Source organism: Raphanus sativus, chromosome 4 (genome assembly GCF_000801105.2).
Source record: "Raphanus sativus cultivar WK10039 chromosome 4, ASM80110v3, whole genome shotgun sequence".
Classification (NCBI taxonomy): domain Eukaryota; kingdom Viridiplantae; phylum Streptophyta; class Magnoliopsida; order Brassicales; family Brassicaceae; genus Raphanus; species Raphanus sativus.
This window is the reverse complement of record NC_079514.1, coordinates 1,793,893-1,818,449: the sequence shown is the minus strand read 5'-3', so window position 1 is coordinate 1,818,449 and position 24,557 is coordinate 1,793,893. Positions and strand designations below refer to the sequence as shown.

Here is a 24,557-nt window from a genome sequence, read left to right as displayed (position 1 = left end):
TGGACCTTGTAGAACACGAATCAAACGCTCAGGTACTCCTGCCCGAAAAAAAAAGAGCTGTGATACTCCTGCCCGAAACTGCCCAAATTTAGAATTAAATAATTCTTTATTTAAATACAAAAATTTATTAAAAGACCACATGACCAACAGAAACTTGCATAATTACAATCCAACCAGGACCATTTCGCGGACCATCCAGACCCGATCTATGAAATTCGGATATCTTTCTCTATAACTTTCGAAATCTTTGTAAAAATTGGTGTGATTGTAAATATTGGTGAAACTGTACATCGTAATAAATCATCAACAATATTCTGTATATAATACTAAGTTGAACTAAATTTAACTAAATCGCACTTTTAGATTTCAAATGTTTTATTATGTTATTTTTTGGACAGAGTTATTGTTATTGATATATTTATTGAATTTTGAATTTAAAAAATAGTTTATATGCTATAAATAGATTTTGGCCAAACTTAGAAATGTTGTACATATTTAATAAAAGTAGAAATGTTGTAAAAAGTAAAAATGTTGTAAAAGTTGATAAAACTAATCTCCAAATGGCTAGTGAAGTTTATTTGTTAAAATAAAAGTAGAAATGTAGTTAATTTTTTAATGATATATTGAAGTTAAAATATACAAAGATTAGTTTATAGAGAGAAACTAGATGATTGAAACTAGAGACATTACATTAAGTCAAACATAGTGAAAGTAGATAAAACTACATGCCATAAACTCGAGAAATAAACACCACAACTAATCTTCAATTGGCCAGTTGGCAGCTGTCAAGTGAATTTCATTGCAGAAGTCCCAAACTTCACATTGCCAGAAACAACGATCGCACTTCCACTGTGTTGTTGATCCATTATAGGAGACTACAAACACCGGTTCTTCTATTGCGGAGGAGCAGCAACAATCATTTGAAAAGATGGGATTCTTTATTCTTTCAAGTAGTGACATAAACTCTTGAGGTTTCTCGTAACCCCAATGGCCTGAGGGTAGAACAGTCCGGATCATGCAATTCATCCGATGAACAAACTCACGACTAAAGTTAGGATAATTGTGAAACAACCCTCCATCATCTACACTAAACGCTAAGTTCAGCATTCCATCTACAAACTTGGCCAACTCCAATCCTCTCTCAGCAGCAAGACGGATTTTCTCTATTCCTTCATCAAGTAAATGAAGGTGAAAGAACTCATGCATACCTCGTAGGTAGATGGCCTCTGGATTACCGGCTTGGTAGCACCTAAGTCGGAATGTTCTTACAGCATTAACCTCTTCAATCCAATCATTAAAGCCAAAGAGATTAGCAGATTGGTAGAAGTAGTCGTCTCTGCCTATTTGATTGAACCCGGAGAAAGCAATTCTAGCACTACCGAAGTCCCGGATGTGGTTTGTTGCTACCTTTGAGAGAATCTTATGGAGGATGGAAGGAGGGACAGATTCCAAGTAGAAGTTCGACATAGAGTACAAGGATGATGAAAAACTTGAGAGATATTTGTTTAATCGAGTAAATGGAAAGATTTACGTGTTATTTAAAACTTGAAATATTTAGTTTGAGAAAAATCTGTCATTTCATGATTTATGACCTGATTTATGACCATAGCTTCGTGACCCTTGATATTTGCAACGCTACACGACTTCTCACGCACGCTTCTGACAGTTTAAGTGAAACTAACTGATATTAATTGTCTAAATTTATGAAACTAAGTAAAATTATATTGAATTTATAGTGTAAATATATGGAACTATGTAAAAATTAAAAAATTTAGGTATTATATTGTTTTATATTTTGAAAATAAATATAATATTATGGATTATTTACTGAGCAAGCAATAAAAGAGATCATAAAAATGGTTGAGAAAAATCCAGTAATTAATGGTATTGATGGACAGATGAGAGAGTAATTAATCGATTGAAAAAGTCTCTAATAATAATCATTACACTCGCAACCCCTCGCGACTCTACACTACACTTGCATTGAAACCAAACGTGAAACGTCACAACACTACACCGTCTAGAATCATCACCATTGCATTTAGTTGTAGTTAAACTCCAACTCTGCAAATTCTCTCATTTCATCTCATATCCGAGTTCTATCTTCTCTTCTCTCATCTCTGAGTCAAATTCTCTCATCTCTATTCAACAAGATGACAGACTTCTACAATAAGCTTTCCCAGATTTCCGAGGCTTCTTATAACCCCGACGTCAAGGCTTGGCGTTTCAGAGTCAAAATACACAGGGTCTACCCTCTCTATTCCTCGGTTACCAACAGGGTTATGCCTTTCTATTCCTATGTCCTAGCAGATGAAGATGTAAGTGTTTTTTCATCATCTCTCAAGATTTTCATCATCTCTCAAGTTTTTCATCATCATCTCTCAAGTTTTTCATCATCATTTAACTTGATCCTTGTACTTTATTTATGTAGGGGTGCAAGATGGAGATGACCGTTTATGGGGATTATGAAAGTTTTAGAGGCTTCGAAAACAGGGAGGGAGAATGGGTGGAAATCTTTCGGGTAGGAGTTGAACGTTCCTGTGTAGGTTTCAATGCAACTAACTCTCGGTTCAGACTAACTGCTTCGCGACTCACACAAGTCCGCATGATCGATCCTCTGAACAATCGGCTTTTCATGGACTTCAAGAACATCCATGCAATCTCTCACATGTCCCACAAGGAACGAAACTATTCCATAGGTATGAATGCTGCTAAAATAAATATATTCACATATAGTCACATATTTAGTTTCAGAACTTTGGTAGATGTAAGTGAAACTAAGTGAAACGAACTGATTTAGTTGAGTTACACTTATATGGTAGATACAATTGGAGTGGTCTTCAATACGGAAGCCCGTTTCGATGACCCTGCAAGACCAAGGATGATTTTTTACATAAGGGACAACATGTAAGTAGAAAGCAACATATGATCCAAGCAAAGTTTATTTATATTGTAATTGGCACACGTTTTCTTTATTCTGAGAATCTCTTATTCTGAATAGTGACAGCCAGATTAAATGTGTGGCAACTGGCAAGCAGGCCTATGCCTTCCGGGATGGTCTTGAAAATGTGGAAGGTGGACAGGTGATTGTGGCCCTTAAGATGTGGAAGGTCTGCAAGAGTTGGAGTAAGTGTAGTTTCTGTGGCTAGTTTTAAATATGATAGTGGACTAAAACGTTTACTAAAAGCATTTACATTAATACAGATTTATTTGAGGCTCCTGATCTATGGCTTCAGACCGAAGGTGGACTTTCAGACTTCAGGTTCAATCCGCGTTTGACCGAGGTTGAGGACTTCAGGCAGTCTCTACTGAACAGCGACCCTTATGTTCAAAAATATGGGATTGAAGGTCTTGTGTAAATTGTTGTTTCAACTTGTTTCACTTAATCTCACTTGTTTGAACTTTTGGTTTCACTTAATCTCACTTGTTTCAACTTTAGGTTTCACTTAATCCCTTGTTCCAACTTCTGGCTTAACTTAATCCTCTGTTCGACTTTTTCGTATAAATAGGTCAGATATTGACTCGATATTGTGTTAGTTTCACTTTCTCAATTGTCTAACATACTAAAAATAAACTTCAAATAATAGACACTTTTTCGATAGATCAAACAACATGGTTGTTCAACTTCGCATAACTTAAAAAAACATAGCTTAGCAATAACAGTTAGTTCTAGGAATTGGAATTCTCTTAGGAATTTCAATTACTTTTTGTACATCATAATTCCTAGAACTAAAACGATGGTAAGAAGAACATAACCTCCTGATATCTTTATCATGGGCATCTTTTTGGGACCTTCGCGGATATCTCCTTCGTTCCTTATTGTTGCTTTGAGACTCTGAACTTCTTCTTCGAGTATTCGAACTTGGTAGTCCAGCTGCTGTATCTCATCGGTGAAGGCTTCGTCAACCCATTTGAAGACATGATTGTCGTTCTCGAGCTACATGATTTTTTTTTCAAAACGAGTTAGCGTGATTCATAAGCGTTCCATATGTAAACAACAAACGGATGTACCCTCTGTGAAGCCGCAAAGAGACACCGATAATACCGGCGATATGGGTTTGGATTGCTTTTGGAGATGAGCTCGGTGACGCCCACCCCGCACCAACACCCACTAGGTATCCCCGGAGTTCGTACCCGTCTCCGACCACCGGTCGTGGATGATGAAGCGGCGGACATCTAGGTTTTTGGGAGGAGAGGGAGTGAGCTCGAGGAGAGATATTTAGGGAAGAGAGAGAAAATGAAGATAGCAAATGGGGAAAACCTAAAAAATGGGTGTTTAATACTTCGATTGAACGATTCTGGGGTTTTAGTAAACTGGGAAGAGGGAAATTAGAAATTCGAAAAGCTGAGCGGGAAAATTAATCCCAGGGTTTTTTCTGTTGTAAGTTTCACCAAGTACTCAGTTTTACAGAAAGCGTCGAAGTTGCACTTTTTAATTATTTCTATTTATCTTAGTTATACTCTACTTAAATTAATGATTTTGTGGTTACACCAATGCAATTATGTTTCCTAAGTTTATTTCCCATACGATCACGTACATATAAACTTGATTTCGTGCCATAGAGTTATCAAATCTAACTCAGTCAGTTTCAGCGATAAAGCTATGACAACACATTGTATTTCCTATACAATTGCTACGAGCAATGAGATGGAATTTTAATAATTTTAATAATTCTTATTAAATCATAATTAACATAACACTATTAATAAACTAAAAGCGTACTACTTCCATAACTTATAAAATTAAATTAAAAACTTTAGAGTTTACAACCATGTTATTCAGTTTACATAACGTAGTTATACCAGTTTCACTTAGTTATACAACACACAAATAAAATTTATTTCACCTCAAAACGTTCCCATATAATAAAAACATCAAAACAGAAAGTGAAAGGCAAACATCAAAACAGAAAGTGAAAGGCTTAGAACTTAATTTAGACCACTTCATACATCAAAACTGAACTGAAACCGAAAGGTTTACAACATACTCTTCTTCTGTTTCTTGTGGGGATGTTCATCGTCCTCCAAACCTGTTCCCACATTTTCTTCTTCTCCATATCCACTCTCACGCTCACAATAGTTCCTACTACAACAGCTCTCTCCAACTCTCGACAGTTGCTCGGTTATTTGAACTATTTGTAATTCTTCGATGTCCTCCACATGCAAAATACTTCTCCTTTCCTCTCTATCCACTGATGTTAGATAAACAAACACATCTTCATCATCCAAAATATACGATTGCCTCTTAGGTTCCACTACCAATGGAATGTAACCCAAATTGAGCCTCTTCGTAAACGGATCTATTCCGATCTTCCTGCATATCCTCTCTTTCAACAACGAATAAGTGATCTCCTCCAACGATGATGTATTAAAGGATATAGCATACAAACGAGCATCGGTTGGAATCCATTCATAATCATCTCCATCCTTAGAATAATGTCCATCATAATCAAAGTGTATGTTCGTCGAAAATGGACACATTGTCTGCAATAAAAACATTTAACCACTTAAAGTTATACTTGTTTTTTCAGTTACACCATTCACGTTATACTTGGTTACACAGTTACACCATCAAAGTTATACTTCGTTATACTTGGTTATACCATGTCACAGAGTTGTGTCAGTAACCAAATAGAGTACTGATAAGCAAGCAAGCACCTCTAATCTTCGATTGAATCATCATAATACCCTCACATTCAATCATTCCTTTCCGATCCTCGATTAGTTCATGAAACCCAAATGAATAAGAATTTTTCAATTAAAACTATAAATTTGGAGTCGAGTCTTCAATTCCAATTCAAAACCAAATTGTTATCAGCTTTGATTCCCGACATTCAATTATGAGTTCGTCTATGGTGAGATACATACCATGTATAACGGAATTAATAGCTCGATGATCCAGCATCCAAGCGACGAGATCGAGTTCGATTGGGAGGAAGAAAAAAGAGGGAGGGAATGATCGGAGTGATCAAGTCGATTCCGAGTCGATTCGGGAGGGGCGAGTGGAGGAGAGGAGATGGGAATCTGAATAGAGTGGATCGATTTCTTTCCATTTCCACATTCGATTAATTTATTCATTAAATTGGTCGGGGGTATTTTAGATATTAACCACATTCTTCAAGAGTATGAAAACAAATAAGAGTATAACAGATCACATGAGAGTATGGTAGATCACTTTTTGCCTCATTAAGAGTACCTGAGCACTCGAGGAAATATAATTAGCTTCAAATAAATAAATAAAAATTTGATCTTTATCGAGGAACTATCTGTCCTCTCCCAATACAGTAACCAACGAAATCGAGTCCAAAGTCTCCACCTTTCGATCAAATCCATGGCTCTCGAGCAAGTAACCGACGACTCTCCTCCCTCTCCGCCTCCTTCCACTCGCAAAACCGCGCCTTTGGGATCCTCCGTGATCCCCATCGTCAACAAGCTACAAGACATCTTCGCTCAGCTCGGAACCCACTCTTCCATCGAGCTCCCTCAGGTAGCCGTCGTCGGGAGCCAGAGCAGCGGCAAGTCCAGCGTCCTCGAAGCCCTCGTCGGCCGAGACTTCCTCCCTCGAGGCAACGACATCTGCACTCGCCGCCCTCTCGTCCTCCAGCTCGTCCAGACCAAAAGCAAGTCTAGTGGTGGATCAGACGACGAGTGGGGAGAGTTCCTCCACTTACCTAGCAACCATCGTATCTATGACTTCTCCGAGATTCATCGCGAAATTGAGGTAATTTGATTGATTCATAGCTGGGATGCATTTGCCTTTGAGTGGTTTTGGAATGTGTAAAAGTTACAATCTTTGTTGTGTAAAGGCTGAGACGAATAGGTTAGCTGGGGAGAACAAAGGTGTTAAGGACAAGCAGATTCGTTTGAAGATATTTTCGCCTAATGTGTTGGATATCACGCTTGTGGATCTCCCTGGTATCACTAAGGTGCCTGTGGGTGACCAGCCGACTGATATTGAAGCGCGTATAAGAACCATGATATTGTCTTACATCAAGCAGCCTAGCTGTTTGATACTGGCTGTTACTCCTGCTAATTCCGATTTGGCCAACTCTGATGCGCTTCAGATTGCAGGGAACGCTGATCCTGATGGTAAGTTCTCTGTTAACATGTCCATTGAGGAGAGAAAACTAATGACATTATTACTCATCTTTCGTCTTTTAATGTCTCCAGGCCACAGAACAATAGGTGTTATCACAAAGGTACATATTCTCTGTCTGGACATTTTGCTTACTATTATTGTTGTTTGGTTGTGTTTTTCATTTATTTAAGTATGTTTGGTCTCAATGTTTCCAGTTGGATATCATGGACAAAGGTACCGATGCTCGTAATCTACTTCTTGGGAAAGTTGTGCCTCTACGACTTGGATATGTGGGAGTCGTAAACCGTTGCCAGGAGGTAAAGATGTGGTCTTGTGCTTATATGTCTTATACGTTTGTATTGCTATCATATAGTATGCCGACTCTTCCTTCACTTTTTATTATCCTTCTTTTATTTGTGCTTGCTTACTTAGACTCAAACGACATCATGTCAGTGCTGGGGATGGATTATTTTGTGGCTCTGCATTCACACAACGTTAAAACTTTATTTGGTCTTTATTTGTTGACAAAACAGGATATTTTGCTAAACCGTTCAGTCAAGGAAGCACTTAGCGCAGAAGAGAAATTCTTCCGGAGTCGTCCAGTATACTTGCTTGCATCAGTTTCCTAACTCTCTTCCTGATACTCTTTTCCATTTTTCCTGATTTGTGTTTTTATTTTTTGGGGTACTACACAGGCTTATCATGGTCTTGCTGATCGTGTGGGTATCCCTCAGCTAGCGAAGAAGTTAAATCAGGTAGATATATGATGAATTTTTTTTTTGTTGTAGCTGACTAGTTTCTTTTCCTACTAATTGATTTGGTATCTGATATTGGTATGTATTATATTCGACCATGACTAATAGAAGCTAAGCCTTTCTGTTGCATTTTTCTTTCTTCTCTAGATTCTTGTTCAACATATCAAGGCTCTGCTTCCTGATTTGAAGTCGCGTATAAGTAATGCTTTGGTTGCTACAGCTAAGGAGCATCAAAGCTATGGTGAAATTACAGAGTCCAGGGTATGTATTCATTACCCATTACTTAACAGTTATTCCACTTTATAATATATTTTGCTCAGTCTTTTCGTTTGAGTACAAATTTTCTCTTCCAGACTATTTGTTCATGCATTGTGCACTGTGTTAATGACATTCATGGAGTATTTTGTTTTAGACTACCAAAAGAAAAATCATCATCTGGTAGAACTTTCATTTTGATGGTGTTGTTATTTGTAGGAAATATTGTTGGCCAATATGCAGTTCAGCTTATTCTAAGTATTCACATTTTTTAATTGAATTCTTGATATGCTCTTCTTCATTTCTTTATGGCTTGCTTTTGTCTTTATGATTGTTAAAACATCTTAAAATAGTCGAACTTATCCTATTCTGTGGGACTTGACTGTCCTTGAAATCTGTAGGCTGGTCAAGGAGCTCTTCTCCTCAACTTTCTTTCAAAATACTGTGAAGGTAATATGTCTGAAAAAAAGATATTTTAGTTGAGACAATGGGTTCTTGCTTTATGCTATTTTGGTTCATAGTGAGTCTGATGGTTAATTTTTTTTTATATACAGCATACTCTTCATTGTTGGAAGGGAAAAGTGAAGAAATGTCGACATCCGAGCTCTCCGGAGGAGCAAGAATTCACTATATTTTCCAATCAATCTTTGTAAAGAGTTTGGAGGTTTGTTTGCACAACTTTAGCCTTTTTCTAACCAATTCTGTTCTAATATGTGTATGTTATCAGAGCTACTTGAGGTAGATCTCTGTGAATTGAGACTGATGGACTTCCTTAAAAACATTGCTTTTCAGGAGGTTGATCCGTGTGAAGACTTGACAGATGATGATATTCGGACTGCTATCCAGAATGCAACTGGTCCAAGATCCGCATTATTTGTTCCAGACGTAGGTTTCTTAATATCTTTCTAAGCATGTTCGGATGTCATCCTGGTTGTCAGGGCTTTCAATCATGCATATGTTTCCTTTACCTTTTTTACTTCCCCGGATATCTAATTACAATCGTTTCTGCATTATAGGTTCCATTTGAAGTTCTTGTTAGGAGGCAGATATCTCGTTTGTTAGATCCTAGCCTTCAGTGTGCTAGGTTCATTTTTGATGAGCTCATAAAGGTGAGGTTTGTTTTTTTTCTGTTAGTTGTTGATAAAATGATAATCTTTAAGTTCATTGTCTTCATAAACCTACAGATTAGCCATAAATGTATGATGAACGAGATACAGCGCTTCCCGGTCCTGAGAAAGCGCATGGATGAGGTTATTGGGGATTTCCTGCGAGAAGGTCTTGAACCCTCCGAAGCAATGATCGGGGATATCATTGATATGGAGGTATGTCTAGTGAATTACAGGTCCCCCTATTACCCATTTTGAGCAATGTTTTACTCGTTTTGTTGATTGAATAGTTCCTTTTTCAATATGAACTAAATTATTAGTGCTGGTGGTGATGATTGCTTCAGTGGTAACTTCAATGTCTTGCGTGCTGTTTGCAGATGGATTACATAAACACTTCACATCCAAATTTTATTGGAGGAACCAAGGCCGTGGAGGCTGCAATGCAAAAAGTGAAGTCTTCAAGGATTCCCCATCCTGTGGCACGACCAAAGGTATGAAGTACTTTGAGCAACACATCAAAATTACTTTTGTGTTCCATATATGATCTGCAGTGTTTGTTATACGTTTAATTTGATGTAGCAGGAGACACTGGAGCCTGATAGAACATCTTCTTCTTCCGCAAGTCAAGTGAAATCTCGATCTTTTCTCGGAAGACAAGCTAATGGAATTGTTGTGGATCAGGTAATGTCATAGTTCTATCTTCATGCACTATGTGTTGTCACTTACGCCCATGAGAAAATTAGATATTTTCAAGCGAAAGAATTGTTATTTGAGACTTTCTCCATTACATGTTCCCAGGGAGTTATATCTGCAGATTCTGAAAAGGCTGCACCAGCTGGTAATGTTCTAATTGAGCGTTAAATTAAACATGTTTCAGAAGTTCTTGGCTGTGTGGTGTATCTGTGTTTATGAGCTGGAGATTCTTGGTAGAGTTTAACCGTGGTTTTGTTTGATAATTGGATACTTCATAGCAAATGCGAGTGAATCAAGGTGGGGCATTCCTTCAATTTTCAGAGGGAGTGATAGTCGGGGAGCCACCAAAGAAAACTTGTTAAACAAACCGTTCAGTGAACCTGTTGAGGATACGTCTCAGAACAACTTATCGATGATCTATCTGAAGGGGGTGTGTTTTCTGTGCCGTCTTAGATGATGCATATTTACAACATTCATGTTTTACCATATTCAACTCATGCTGTTTGGCTTTGCTTTCCTGAAGCCCCCAGCTGTCTTGAGGCCATCCGAAACCCGTACAGAACAGGAAGACGTCGAGATTGAGATAACGAAGCTGTTACTCAGATCATACTATGACATTGTGAGGAAGAATATTGAGGACTTTGTACCAAAAGCAATCATGCATTTCCTGGCAAGTACTTCATACCTCCCTAAAGTTACTTGCAGCGTCCCAAACTTATACAAATATATTGAAATTATCTCTTTGATGAGTCACAATTGAAAAGCGGTTTTGCTGTCTTAAAGTAACCGAGCTCTGAAGATACTGAAACCATTTTCTATATCATGCTTAGGTAAACCACACCAAACGTGAGCTGCACAATGTCTTCATCAAGAAGCTTTACAGGTGATGCATGTTTACTTTTAGTGCTTCACATCTTCGTTTGTATAGTCTCTTTATTACTGAGTATTCATATCATTCTGGTGCAGGGAGAACTTGTTTGAAGAAATGCTGCAAGAGCCAGATGAGATAGCAGGTAAGAGGAAACGCACTCAGGAGACTCTCCACATTCTTCAGCAAGCTTACAGGGTATGTTCTCACCTAGATCTAACTCTCCACAGCAAATTTATTTATGTTCATATAATCTTAATTATGGTTTTGCGTGTTGAGCAGACACTAGACGAGTTGCCTTTGGAAGCAGAATCAGTGTCCAATGGCGGAACCGATACAACAGGCGTGTCAAAATATCTGGACTTACCAACTTCTTCGTCGATGTACTCCACGAGCAGTTCGTCATACTCAGCATCTCCCGGTACGGGAAGAAGATCCAGAAGAGCTCAACACCAAAACGGATATGGATTCTGACATGATCCAGATTCAATATCTCTGACTTTGTGATAAGTAATAAACGCATTTCACTCGGTTAATGACACACATCGGGTATTTTGTATAATTAAATTATGTGTTGGCAAAATGAAAAAAGTTATATAGGAGAAATGGGACAGGAGACTCGGTGGTGTTGGAGTCTGCATTAGGTTTGACCTGTTGAGAGAGTTGTAAGGGAATGAGGAAGGTGATATAGTAGATTTATTGGTTTCAGATGCTCCCTGTAAAACAATAAGAGGAAGCAAACTCTTTCCCTCACGCTTATGTTGAATATCCATACAGTTTTTAATACGAGTTACATAAGATCTTGCAATTCAACTTTCTCTAGTTTTCCCTCAAGGCTAGTCAATTAACTCCTTAGTTTTGCTAAGCTAATTTTAGAAATTGACTCAATGATGTCTAACCTAGTAAGAATTGGACAAAACAACTTATAGTTGCTCAAGAAATTTAGCAACGGAAGCAGAGGAGATGGATCATGAATCTATCTTGGCAACGTGTATTTTATTATACTGGCTAAAGAACTCAGTTTGAAAGGTATATAGAATTATACTACTCATACAACATCTTATTACATAAATCTCATCATAAACAAAGAGAGAACTAAATTTAAGAAAGTTTAATCAATGCAGATAATGGTCGGGTCGCAGCAACATTCATCCACAAGGCAGCAACAACACATAGCCGCAAGTCTGCAAACACACAAAATTACAACGGAATTAATACAGTATTACTAATAACTCAATAACGTTTGGTTGAAGATCACTAATATCTACACTGCAAATTCCATAACACGTTTAAAATTATAAACCATATCCTAACTCCTTAGTTTTTTTTGCTAAGCTAATTACAGAAACAAAATAGTTTAGAGACAAGACTTACAGTCCTTCAAGGAAACCAGGTTTCCTTCTTGGCGGCGGGGGCGGTGGTGGAGCATAATACTGAGGCGGTACTCCAACTGGAGGCGGCGGGCCATGAGGGTAGTTCCCCGGTGCAGGATAAGGATAAGCATACTTGGGATCGCTCATATCTTCTTGCTAGATGATCAAATCTCTCAAAAACTAAATACAGTTTTATACTTGGAAACGGAGGAAAAATACTTGTAGAGAGAGAGAGAGAGAGAAGACTAACTGAGATCTTTAGAACGCAAATATGAGCTACATCGACGTGTATTTATATTTGCCAAAGAACACAGCTTCCTTCAAGGATGTTTCTTATACAAAGTAACAATAAAAAGTAATAACGTATGTGTGGTGGAGAACTTTGAGAATAATTTTGAAAGTACACACAAAGTTAACTTCTACAAAGCGGCGAAGAAAAGAAGAGATATAAAAAACGTTTAGGAATCAAATGCTTTGGTGGAACAGAACATTTGACACAATTCTAGAGATGGGGTGATGATGCAATCAAAGAGTGTTTGCTTTTGTTTTGGGAGCTCCTTTTATTATTCTCTCTCTTCTTTTCAGAGTTTTATCATTTCTCAAAAACTTGTTCACACGTCGTTTTCATTCATTCCACACTTTTATTTTTTTGTTGTAATATCTCTAAACCATGCGCTGTAGTTTTCATACGGTGTAATGAAACCGATTGAAAGATGTTTTGATACCCTAAGAAATTTTATTAACCGTATCAACTCAACTTAAAACTTAAAACTGTTACCGACACATCAAAGCATTCCAAGAAGTAATGTGAACAAACACAACGAAGAGAGCTTTTAATTTTGATCGATTCCACTTGGCCATGTCTGATTCTTTACAGGCTCGAGAATAGCTTCAACCTCAGAGAGAGTTTCTTGATCCATACCCACACCTTCAAGCTCTCTAACTGCTGCAACATTTTCTTCCACCTGATTCAAAATAAAAACACACACACATTGTTTTCATATGTTACCTTCAATTTGAAAACAAAACTTGATGAGTGATTGATTTGAGAGGAAAGTCTTAAGAGTTGAATACCTGTGAGACAGAGCTCATTCCAACCAACACTGATGAAACCTCCTTGTTTCCTAAGCTGTACTGCAGTGCTAACTTTGTGATCTTCTTACCCTTTGATTTACAATGACCAACAGCAGCTTTGCAAGCAGACTACACAAAACAATTAAAAAAAAAATTCAGTCCAAAAATAACATAACCATCTATGGTTAATAGAATACTACATGCCACGGTGTTCTAACACTGGTCTATGACAATGGTATGTGTCAGAACCTTAAGCTCAGGGGAAGCAGGGTGCCATTCAGGAGGACCTTGTTCCGTAAGGAGACCCATTGCCAATGGAGAAGCACTTATCACGCCCACACCTTTGCTCTTCAAGTAAGGCAACAAATCCAGCAACGTCGAATCGTTTACACCGTAATGGCAGTACGACAATATCACATCAACACTCCCTGGAGGCACTCGATCAAGAACATAAGTGAATATACTCAACGGAAGACCAGTGATACCGATAAACCTTGTCTTCCCTTCCCGTTTCAGTTTCTGCAGCGCAGGGATTGTTTCACTCACAATCTGTCAAATCAAGAAACAAACAGTTAGTAAAAACGCTGACAAAGACAGTAACAAATCAAGAGAGTCAAAAACCTGGTCAAGAGACCCGAACTCAATGTCGTGGCAGTGAAGTATGTCGACGTAATCTAGCTGAAGCCTCTCCAAGCTCTCGTCGATGCTCTTTGTGACTCTCTCAGCACTGAAATCGAAACCTTCTTCGTAACGTCCACACTTGGTAGCCACAATGTAGTCGTTTCTAGGGACTTGTAGTGCCTTTAGTCCCTTACCAAGCATCTTCTCCGATAGCGTTCCTCCATAATACCTTCACACAAAACGTTTTAATTTGGCATCAGAAACTCGTTTAAAACTCTCTCACAATCATCAAACTATGGATCAGTAAGTTAAAGAGGTAGAAGAAGTGATTTACGGGGAAGTGTCGAAGAAGTTAATGCCTTGTCGGAACGCCTCGCTTACGGTGGCGACGGCATCGACTTCGGCGACTGGACCGAAGACGCTTCCGAGAGGAGAGGCGCCGAAGCCGATGGAGCTAACTTTGAGACCTGTGTTTCCCAGAGGACGAAGCTCCATCTTTGCCTGAGGAATCGACATCGATAAAAAGATGAAGGCAAAAGTGATTCTCTCAGACAAAACTGATGCAACTGGGAGATAGATATATGGTTGTGAAGAGAATACAAGCCGACACCTGTTCTGTTTTGGATATTTTCATACACATGGTTCTTAAGTTTTGAATTTACGGTTACACCCTTTCCGGTAAATTACAGTTACACCCTTTCCAGTGGAAATTACGATTACACACTTTCCACTGGATATTACGGTTCTTCCCTTTCCAGACGGTTTACATGGTACAGAAATCATCTCTCTGTAGATCTACTTGATATACGTCATCGTGCTATATAGACAGACTTCATTTACATGCTATAATATAATTTTTGAACTATATATTTTTCTTTCTTTTTTCTTCTAAATATTTAGTTCTAGTTGAACTATTGTTATTATACCATGACCCTTAGAGCATCCTTAACGTCCAGATGCTTAGAATAGCTCCATCCATTAGTATCTAAAATATAGTTTATGTTTAGCAAAAATAATAATATTATAGCATTATGTAATTATATAATTACATTTAGAAGATTGAGTTATTGATGGAAAGACATGTGGTGCTTGAGATGAATACGAAAATTTTAAAATTGGTAAAAGAAGATACTTTGTGTTTCTCTCTTCTATTTTATTTAACCTTTACAAACCTTCTTTGGAATTATTCTTATAATTGACTTCTGTCACACAATATAATATTGTTTTAATATAACTTTAGAAAACAATTAGAGTTAATTTAGTTTGTTAGAATATTGACCATTTAAAGATTGTACACAGTTATATGAATATCAGATAGAATATTTAAAAATTGTAACTGAAGGACTTTTATATCCTCTCTCTCATCATTTTCATAATTTTTTACTTTGTTTATTTTTCAAAAACTCAGAAAAATCTTGTCCACTTGACATGTTTTTAGTTATTGGAGACACAGATCATAAATCGAAGAAGGTTGAACCAAGCCAGGATGGTTCGATGGATTTGAGGGAGTTTCGATCTTATTACAGATTCAGATTCGAATTTTAATGGCTGCTGAAGATAAAATTTAACATCCGGATTTCTCCAGTGTCTGATGATAGAGACATTATCTGGTTGATAACATAGGTTGCTATGCACACTTGTCATTAGTCTGGATCTATCTTGGTAGAGATCAGGATACACTGAATTATTCATGAAAAGAAACCGAGAAAGTTGATGTTGGATTGAATCGGAGAGAAAATGGATTGTTTACTTTTGTTCCTAAAATCAATGCACCGTTAAAAAAAGTTTCCAAAACTGGACCCAATTGTAGGGAATTTTACAGTGTCTCCAGAAATAAATTTTATTTTATAACATTTAAGAGCTTATCTGTACTAATAAAGTTGAGTTTTTTTATTTCTTTGGGGGAAAAAATGTCACGTGGCATTCTCTTTTTAATAATTAAAATATTTTCTCAATTTTATTTAATGTGTTTTGGTATTAATTGTGATTAGGTGTTAGTTTATTTTTATTATTGATAATTTATTACAATGATGTTTTAATTTTGGACTGGAAGTGTAATTTATTATGAATTTTATGTCTTGATTTTTTTAGATTTTATAACTCATATTTATATACTAATAAAGTTGGTTTTTTTTATCTCCTTGGGGGTAAAAATGCAATGTGACATTCTTTTTTAATAATTAAAATTTTTTCTCAACTTTATTTAATGTGTTTTGGTATTAATTGTGATTAGGTGTTAGTTTATTTTTATTATTGACAATTTATTACAATGATGTTTTAATTTTGGATTGGAAGTTTAATTTATTATGAATTTTATGTCTTGATTTTTTAGATTTTATAACTCTTATGTTACATAATTTTTTAAATACTTTAAACTATTTGTTAATATTTTGTATGTCAAATAAAAATACAAAAATGGAAACTAAAGTTAAGTATTTTCAAAAAAAATTAAACATAAAATAGATACATATCCAAACTATTACTTTATGTTTGAAAACATCTAAAATATCAACTTTAGTTTTTATATATTTATTTTCATAGCTAATATATTATTATATAATAAAACTAATTCATTTACTAAACCGCCGTTCATCCGCGGTTGACCCAATGATCTAGAGACCCGGTAAATCGTCCGGTTCAATGTCTGGGTCGGGTGTCAAAACACTGGTTTATAGGGTTTCTTTGTATTTGATGTTGACGATAGAGAATGGAGCCTCTACGATTATCCTTCTTTAACGCAATCGACATAACCATCATGTAATCAATCTAGAAATTCCACTCATCCCACTCTAATAATGTTTAGTAATTGATGGCGATTCAAGTCCAAAAGACTAACATTTGGTCTATTTGTATTGACACATAAAATCTATGGTATCTTTCCATGTTACACTGTGCAAGAAAACCAATAACTTTTCTGATGCATGCTATCCGTATTTACATTTTAAAAACCGTGAACATGATTAATATATTTTTAAAACTTAACTATAAAAAAAAGAATCATTACTTCCAATCTGAGAGAAATTTAAAAATGTTGTCTGGTTGCTAAAGTTATTTAAAATTAATGTAAACCACACACCACTCTCACCATTAATCCTTTGCACCACACTAACCATTTATTGTCAAAACCATTACTAAATGCAACAAGTCAGAAAGCCCGAATGTCACAGATAGTTAGAAAATATATTTCTCATGATCGTTATAAATGCTAACATCTCATTTTATAATTAACAAATTGACTTTTTACTAGGAAGATTTGGTGAAATTGTTCCATTCCGGTTAAAATAGAAATTGTCCATTAAATAGAGGAGTTTAGGAACCATTTATAGTTCTTAGATAAAAAAACATATTTAGATTCATATTAAGATTCGTTGATATTCTAAATAAGAGTGGACAAACAAGAATTTCGTTATGAACACACACAAAATCTTCCATTATAACAAAACTAATATAGAAAATAATTTTATGTTTTTTATTTTAAGATACATCTTTTTGAGAGACCTTGAAACCAAAGTAACACATACAACTCGCACCTCTATATTTTAAAAGTCAACATGGTAATTTTAAAAATATATATTAGATACTCACCAATTATTTTACCAAAAATTGACACTTCACCTTTATTTTTTATAAAATTTATAAAATTTGAAACGTATTTCATCTTTCTATTATTTGAACTAAATATATTAGTAAAAGTTTTATAGTTCATATATAGTTATTTTAATAATTAATAATATAAGTATGTTCTTTATATAAAACATCAACTTTGTTTAATGTTTAAATTCCAACTAAATTAATTTTGTTATGACTATCGGTTTTTTATTTTATTTTTATTAAATCGATTAGTAACAAACACTTATGCTATTACACTTTGAACTAAACAACTTCAAACAAAGTAATGTACTAATGTCACTAATCACTATAAAAAATATCAAAAAATATCATTTTAAATATATTTTTATTTTCATATTTAACATATTTTATTTGTTAAGACCATATAATAATTTATAAATTTATGTAAAAGTATAACATACGAACCCGGCGCGTAGCGCCGGAAAATCACTAGTTATTTAGATATTCAAGTTTTCAAGCATTTGGAATTATTGCTGTTATTGTTGCTGTATTTACTATATTGATTAAAACTTTTTCTTAACTTACAACTTTTATTTATTGGAATTAAGATATTTAAAATTTAGTTAAGTTACAGATCATTGCACATCCCTTGACCATCATCAGGCACGCAGCTATATTTTCCTCACTTGTGATGCCAATGTTGACAAAGCCTTAACATTGTAAACTTGATCAGTTGATTGTAGTGTAACAAATTCATTTTGATTCTCGTTGCATTTTATTAGTTTTAAGAAATCATGTGAAAACAAAATCCTTATGTTTCTATGTTAGTTTTATTATGAAAATATTTCGTTTTGTACATTGTCTTGACATCCTATCTTAAGTTGATGCCTAGTCGAACTAGTCTAATAAACATTGGAAAATTATTAAATCATTTGAACTAAAAAGGAAGGAAAGAAAGAAAATTAAACACTGACCAGGTCAGACTACTAATTAGAAACAGTTTTCACGGTTACACACCTCTATTATAATAAGCAATCAAGCATCATTTCCATCTCTTCACCTGACCTGGTAAAAGTCATAGTAATTAACTAGCATAAAACATAGAAGTTACCTAAGAGTATAAAATATAAATCAAGGAACTTAAAATATTGTATCGATTTGTATATCTTGTGTTTCGAAGTTCTACGAGATAATAATTTAAAAAACATACAAGAGTATATGGAAAGATTTGAAGAAATTGTCTTGCATTTTTAATACTTCTAAAATTGTGCAGTCAAATCAATAGTCTTGAATTTATTTACAAAATGGAAAGTGTTATTAGTTTACGGCTCTATGTTCTGACCTTTTCGCCTAATTGACTCTGTAAAACAGATTAAAATAAAATTACTAGTGTATTCATTTGCCAAAAACTATTTTGCAAGTGTTAATACTTGCCCATAAAACAACTCCAATGTAAACACTGAAGTGTACTATATATATCCTCATTTGGAACCCACCAATCATATCCAACCAAGAAAAAAGTATGAAGATCTCTTCTCAAACTCTAGTTTTCGTGACTATAGCACTTGTCCTAGCTTTTGCAGTTCCTCTGAAAGCCCAAGACAGGCAACAAGATTACCTCGATGTGCACAACCGTGCTCGTGCCGCTGTTGGTGTGGCTCCGATAAGATGGCATGCGGATGTGGCGGAATACGCCCGACGATATGCTCTGCAAAGGCGAGGGGACTGTCGTCTAACTCACTCAGGCGGGCGTTACGGCGAAAACTTGGCAGGAAGCAGTCGTGATCTGTCTGGAGCTGACGCAGTGAGGTTGTGGGTCAACGAGAAGAACGACTACTTCTACAATTCGAACACTTGTCGTTCCGGAAAAGCATGTGGTCACTATACTCAAGTTGTGTGGAGAAGCTCGGTGTGGGTTGGATGTGCCAAAGTCAGGTGTAATAGTGGTGGAACTTTCATCGTTTGCAGCTATGATCCTCCTGGTAATATTAGGGGCCGTAGGCCTTACTAAGAATATATATATGTACGCAAATAAATAAAACATGTCCATAGAGGACGTACGTGTGTGTGTTGTTTTTATCTTTCAAATAATGATTATCATCTACCACTACTAGGATATGGTGATTCGATAACGTTCGTGTGTATGGTTGCATAATATTTTGTGATGGGATAATACATTGATAAATAGTTGTTTGTACGTACAATTACAAATAAATGCATTGCATGCAAACATGAATGGTCATGTGAGTCTAGCTATGACCTTCTTTCTGGCTTTTGAAATAGACCTCGTCATTCGAGCAAAAAAAATGACCTCGTCAAAATTCATCACGCAAAAAATGAATATTGATGTAGCATTTACAAATACTAGAACTGATGCTGTCTAGAAAACATGAGAAACCAAGTCCTCGATTGTTTATCTGTGTTTATATTAGCGGTTTATTTTATATATAGTTTATATGTTCATCTGAATCGAACTCTTTATTTCAAAACATATTAACCAAAAAATGTTAATCGTGAACGCAAATGGAAGTTGTGTAGAACCGTCCCAGAAATTTCTAAAGATTTTAAGACATATTTGAGCTTAACCTTAACCCAGTAACTCTTTATATATTACAAAGAATCGACAAAAGATTTGACCCTATACTAGAAGACTACCTAAGGACATAAAATCTGTCCCAATACTAAAATAAAAATAATAATAATCACACTGTAAATCCTTTGGTTACAAATTAATGATTTATATTGGTGCTGCCCCCATCTACTTGACCAGTCCATGAATCGGAGGGAAGCACACGGGTGTGTCCTCCTTTGGGTTGGACTGGTTTTCTTGACCGATTTTACGAACTGGGGTAATTTTCTAACCGTTGATTAAAATGAAAGCTAACACAATGCTATGTCTTGTATCCAAATTTCAGTTTAAATCCAATAACGGAAAGACTTTCACCGAATGTCAAACTTTGACAGTTCTAACGATTTTGCATTAAGCGGATATCAATACTATTAATTTTCCACCTTGACCAGTTCAATAAAAGTGCAGTCCAACTAATTGTTTTCAGTTATCTATACATAAAAAAATACGAACTGCATATAAGTTACATATTATCGATGTAACCACCACTTCAACATAATAATGGGCCTCGACCAATCAAATTATGTTTACTTCTTCGTAATAATCACACCACTGCATCAAATTAATTATAAATATTATAATGTAACCACCATTTTTTCTTCGATATATACTTAAGGTTTCTGTCATCTTTTATTTGGTATCTACTTACATGGCTAATATCTAATTTAAATTCTAAGTATATTTTAAATGTGTGTTTGATATTATTATTAAAGTATTATTTATAAATATATTCTACGGGTTTTAATTTAACCGGCTTTAAATAGATTATTCAATTAAAAATATTTTAAATGTGATTTTAGTTAAAGTTAGTGAATACCATATTAATACATTTACATATATATATATATATATATATCTTTTTCAAACATTTTTTAAAAAGTGTTGTTTGGTTTACGGTGCAAATTGGTTTGAATATTGATTTTCGGATATAACATTTTAAGAACTGTTTCGAATATATATGTCAGATCTAATAGAGTGTGAAATTTTGAATTTCGGAACAATTCCGAATTGAATTTTTTCGGTACAAATATTTTTGACTAATTATGGTAGGTAACTACTGAAAATATATAATATATTGCACTTAAAAATAAATTTTAAAAAATAATTATTGTAATACATATGACATAAGTGTATGATTATGTAACTTGACATATTTATTGTATTTACCAAAAATTGTATTAAATTAAATTAATATCAAACAGAAATATGATTACGAAAATTAGCACATATATATTAAAAAATTCAAAAAAAACGAAAGATATACCCGCCCTTTTAAGTGCGGGTCCAAATCTAGTAACTTTTTAAATAGCATTATGATGGTTAAAAGCTGCACATGCCGTACGTTCTACCATTTTTCAAATTTTCTACGTTTTTGGCTCAATTATTTAAAAATGTATCGAACAAAAAATTACGAAAATACTTATAAAAAAGGTCCATATTCAAAGTTTTGCCTAAGGCTACCCAATTATTTAAGATGGCAATGGTCCATCTTTTTCATTTTTTTTTATTTTTTTTTCATCGTTTTAGAGCACCATTGGTGTTTTGTATCTCAGAAAGAGTACCTAATAAATAAAATATTAATAATTTTTGTATAAATTAATTAACCATTAAATTTTAAATCAGAAAAAAAAAAACACTTATACAGTAACATGTGGAAGAAACAAAGTAAGATGAAAAAAACGATTCTTTAAGAACAGTCGTTTCTTTGTCTCTCTCTCCATTTTCCAATTATTTTTAAGATACTAGTGATGTGCATGCTCTTATCCTTTTACTTCAAAGTTTTATTCACTACAAATGTCCTAAAAACACCACTAAAGCATCTGTATGTATTTAATACAAAAATATGAATTGTAAAGTATAAACCCTAACTATATGTGCTCTAAGCATACGTATTATAAATACAGAAACAAAAAGATTCTCATATATCACGCAAAGCAAGTGCAGGCCGTACCATTTCGTTTTCTTATTCCATTATAACAATCACACATGTATATGGTACAAAAGATCACTGAACCGGACAAACCAATCATTATTTTTAGTATAACTGAACAACATAAAAACGATAATACATAACATGTACTTTTCCGAACCTTCAAACGGGGCTACTCTTTTTAGTAAGGCCACTCGCCCACAATGTTACCTTGAGGATCATAGTTGCAAGTAATGAAGGTTTGACCATTGTCGCATCTCACTTTTGCACATCCCAACCTCACCGAGTTTTTCCAGACGATCTGAGTATAGTGGCCGCACTGTTTTCCTGAGGCACATGTGTTGGAACCGTAATCGTAGTCAGCCTGCTCGTTCACCCACATGTTAACTGCTTCAACACCTGACATGTCACCACTGCTCCAGGCGATGTTCTCTCCATAGGGCCCACTTGAGTGTTCCAAGGCGCAGTCACCTCTACGCTGGTTTGCGTAGTCACGAGCATATGCAGCCACCGTCTCGTCCCAACTTAAAGGATCCACCCCAACCGCTGCTCGTGCTTGGTTGTGAGAGGCCAAAAAGTCTTGTGGGCTATCTTGGGCTCTTAGGGGAACAATGAAAACAAGGAAAATGGTTGTGGCTAGGATTAGGTTTCGAGATTGGTTAAAGATATTCATCTTGTTTCGTTTTGACGGTTAGAGTATTTGAGTTTTTGTGGATCAGAAGTGAAGATTGAAGCGAAGTTATATAGTAGCTGGCATGGATACTTGTTGAACGTTTTTAGTTTTCCAAATTAATCACTTGTAATTTATTTTACCACGAAATATAAACAATTTACAAACTAGTAATTAGAAAAGTAAGCGCCCGGTCTATTATAGTTGGCAAATTGATTAAGAAGATATATTATGAAGCCAGATAATTGGACATAAATCTCTCTAGAATATGTGGTAGCTATTGAAATTCGAATTTAACTTGTGTTGATGATGCTTTGAAATTTCAGATGATTCCTTGAATACTAGTTGATATCATCACTACACTACAAGAAAACATCATATACTCCGACTATTATTTTTGAAAAATCCAGTTCTCGGAAAGTTCCCGACGATTGACCGAGACCATAACGATAACAAGTTGGTTTTGTTGGAAGCATGTCGGACTTTTCTGACAAGTTAATATTCTCATGAACTTCTATGAAAATGATGTCGGAAGGTTCGTACAGTTTATACTGACGGATGAGACTTCTCGGAATTTAATTGGAAGTTACCAAGGAAAACTACTGTCGGAAGTTTCCGAGGAATGGCTCGTCGGAAAATTCTCTTATCCGATAATTTATTTTCCCGTCTACAATTTGAAATTCAATACTCTGATTTCTGAGTAAAACCCGAGCAAGCTACTTCGTCGGAACCACCTTCTATAAATACGTACCATGATTTTTATCATTCTCACATTAACTTCTCTCACAAATTTTATCAACTCCTCACTTATCTCCGATATCTTCTCAAATATTTGTTTTTACGTTATGACGATGAAGGATCCAGCCACCCTCTCGTCCCACCTTAAAGGATTCACCCCAACCGCTGCTCGTGCTTGGTTGTTAGCGGCCAAAAAGTCTTGTGGGCTGTCTTGGGCTCTTAAGCGAACAATGAAAGCTAGGAAAATGGTTGTGGCTAGGATTAGGTTTCGAGACTGGTTAAAGAGTTTCATCTTGTTTCTTTTTGACGATTAAAGTTTTTAAGTTTTTTTGTGAATTAGAATTGAAGATGTAGCAAAGTTATATAGTAATTGGCATGGTTACTTGTTGAACGTTTTTAATTTTTTAAATTAACCACTTGTAATATATATTGCTAACCGATTTACCACTAAATATAAACAATTTACAACCTAGTAATTAGAAAAGTATGCGCCCTCGGTTTGTCATAGTTGGCGAATTGATTAAGAAGATATATTTGGAAGTTCAGATGGTTGGACATAAATCTCTCTAGAACATGTACTGAAATTCGAATTTAACTTGTGTTGATGATGCTTTGAATTTCCAGATATAATGAGATTCTGGTTATCTATACGTTGTGGATGGCAACTTTTTATGTTTACGGTGATAATTGCGAGACAAATAAACAAAACTAGAAAATGACGTAAAATATCGAGGAGGAACATGAAACGGTAGCATATGCTGATCATTCGATTTTTTTTATTAATACTGAGGAGAAATGAGGAAACTCTTAAATTAGATGTATAGTTGGAGTTTCACTTCTCTGACTTTGTATCTTCCGATCTATGATGGCCAGACAATTTTTACAGCCATCACGAATATTTTAATTTAACTTGTGAGGATGGGTAATGTTTTAATTCAAAATGTATTTCTTATTTAATAAAATGGATAATGTACAAGTATATATAGTCAGCTATACATTTGTTGTTAACCAACTCTAATCAAACTAAACCACTAAACCGGTACAATCGGTATATACAAACCATTATAAACCAATAGGCCTCCTCAAGATGAGCTTGCAAAGATATTGTGAAGACTCATCTTGGATATAAGATGATAAAACTGATGAGGGAAGAGAGGTTTAGTCATGATATCAGCCACTTGATCCTGAGTTCGCACA

At 35.3% G+C, this 24,557-nt stretch overlaps 6 protein-coding genes across 7 annotated transcripts; 3 read left to right on the top strand and 3 right to left on the bottom strand.

Moving 5' to 3' along the window:
• The first annotated feature begins 2,153 nt into the window (after positions 1-2,153).
• Positions 2,154-3,450, top strand: LOC130512001 (uncharacterized). Its single transcript, XM_057010038.1, has 6 exons — positions 2,154-2,318; positions 2,432-2,699; positions 2,823-2,907; positions 3,002-3,126; positions 3,205-3,348; positions 3,440-3,450. The coding sequence occupies exons 1-6, from the start codon at positions 2,154-2,156 to the stop codon at positions 3,448-3,450; spliced, it is 798 nt and encodes a 265-aa protein (XP_056866018.1).
• Positions 3,451-3,700: 250 nt separating this feature from the next.
• Positions 3,701-4,176, bottom strand: LOC130511998 (uncharacterized protein At4g04775-like). The gene is made up of 2 exons (XM_057010032.1): positions 4,012-4,176; positions 3,701-3,937 (listed from the first exon to the last, which is right to left on the bottom strand). The coding sequence occupies exons 1-2, from the start codon at positions 4,174-4,176 to the stop codon at positions 3,701-3,703; spliced, it is 402 nt and encodes a 133-aa protein (XP_056866012.1).
• A 2,070-nt stretch (positions 4,177-6,246) lies between these two features.
• LOC108830320 (dynamin-related protein 3A) lies at positions 6,247-11,568 on the top strand. Of its 2 annotated transcripts, none has more exons than XM_018603921.2 (20): positions 6,247-6,721; positions 6,807-7,089; positions 7,171-7,199; positions 7,294-7,395; positions 7,612-7,680; positions 7,774-7,833; positions 7,981-8,094; positions 8,490-8,538; positions 8,643-8,752; positions 8,881-8,973; positions 9,105-9,197; positions 9,273-9,410; positions 9,572-9,685; positions 9,777-9,875; positions 9,993-10,032; positions 10,166-10,317; positions 10,411-10,557; positions 10,718-10,770; positions 10,854-10,953; positions 11,038-11,568. In XM_018603921.2, exons 1-20 carry the CDS (start codon positions 6,332-6,334, stop codon positions 11,227-11,229), a joined length of 2,427 nt encoding a protein of 808 aa, XP_018459423.1. In that variant the 5' UTR covers positions 6,247-6,331; the 3' UTR covers positions 11,230-11,568. The 2 variants fall into 2 exon arrangements, with proteins under 2 accessions (XP_018459423.1, XP_018459422.1); XM_018603920.2 differs by having other exon boundaries at positions 9,774-9,875.
• A 1,276-nt stretch (positions 11,569-12,844) lies between these two features.
• Positions 12,845-14,419, bottom strand: LOC108830302 (L-galactose dehydrogenase). Its single transcript, XM_018603900.2, has 5 exons — positions 14,158-14,419; positions 13,824-14,052; positions 13,452-13,751; positions 13,203-13,331; positions 12,845-13,093 (listed from the first exon to the last, which is right to left on the bottom strand). The coding sequence occupies exons 1-5, from the start codon at positions 14,337-14,339 to the stop codon at positions 12,962-12,964; spliced, it is 972 nt and encodes a 323-aa protein (XP_018459402.1). The 5' UTR covers positions 14,340-14,419; the 3' UTR covers positions 12,845-12,961.
• A 4,483-nt stretch (positions 14,420-18,902) lies between these two features.
• On the top strand, positions 18,903-19,608 carry LOC108830310 (pathogenesis-related protein 1). Its single transcript, XM_018603911.2, has one exon. It carries the CDS (start codon positions 18,916-18,918, stop codon positions 19,402-19,404), a length of 489 nt encoding a protein of 162 aa, XP_018459413.1. The 5' UTR covers positions 18,903-18,915; the 3' UTR covers positions 19,405-19,608.
• A 2,337-nt stretch (positions 19,609-21,945) lies between these two features.
• Positions 21,946-22,736, bottom strand: LOC108830307 (pathogenesis-related protein 1-like). The gene has a single exon (XM_018603907.2). The coding sequence runs from the start codon at positions 22,623-22,625 to the stop codon at positions 22,134-22,136; it is 492 nt and encodes a 163-aa protein (XP_018459409.1). The 5' UTR covers positions 22,626-22,736; the 3' UTR covers positions 21,946-22,133.
• Between the last annotated feature and the right edge of the window lie 1,821 nt (positions 22,737-24,557).

Bases quoted from the DNA above. Each gene is read 5' to 3' on its own strand.
- LOC130512001 (XM_057010038.1), top strand. From the start codon at position 2,154: ATGACAGACTTCTACAATAAGCTTTCCCAGATTTCCGAGGCTTCTTAT. The intron at 2,319-2,431 runs GTAAGTGTTTTT...TTATTTATGTAG, and splicing joins ATGTCCTAGCAGATGAAGAT to GGGTGCAAGATGGAGATGAC. The intron at 2,908-3,001 runs GTAAGTAGAAAG...TATTCTGAATAG, and splicing joins TTTTACATAAGGGACAACAT to TGACAGCCAGATTAAATGTG.
- LOC130511998 (XM_057010032.1), bottom strand. From the start codon at position 4,176: ATGTCCGCCGCTTCATCATCCACGACCGGTGGTCGGAGACGGGTACGA. The intron at 3,938-4,011 runs GTACATCCGTTT...AAAATCATGTAG, and splicing joins TCTTTGCGGCTTCACAGAGG to CTCGAGAACGACAATCATGT.
- LOC108830320 (XM_018603920.2), top strand. From the start codon at position 6,332: ATGGCTCTCGAGCAAGTAACCGACGACTCTCCTCCCTCTCCGCCTCCT. The intron at 9,198-9,272 runs GTGAGGTTTGTT...ATAAACCTACAG, and splicing joins TTTTTGATGAGCTCATAAAG to ATTAGCCATAAATGTATGAT. The intron at 9,411-9,571 runs GTATGTCTAGTG...TGCTGTTTGCAG, and splicing joins GGGATATCATTGATATGGAG to ATGGATTACATAAACACTTC.
- LOC108830302 (XM_018603900.2), bottom strand. From the start codon at position 14,339: ATGTCGATTCCTCAGGCAAAGATGGAGCTTCGTCCTCTGGGAAACACA. The intron at 13,752-13,823 runs GTTTTTGACTCT...TTGATTTGACAG, and splicing joins AGTTCGGGTCTCTTGACCAG to ATTGTGAGTGAAACAATCCC. The intron at 13,332-13,451 runs GTTCTGACACAT...TGTTTTGTGTAG, and splicing joins CTGCTTCCCCTGAGCTTAAG to TCTGCTTGCAAAGCTGCTGT.
- LOC108830310 (XM_018603911.2), top strand. From the start codon at position 18,916: ATGAAGATCTCTTCTCAAACTCTAGTTTTCGTGACTATAGCACTTGTC.
- LOC108830307 (XM_018603907.2), bottom strand. From the start codon at position 22,625: ATGAATATCTTTAACCAATCTCGAAACCTAATCCTAGCCACAACCATT.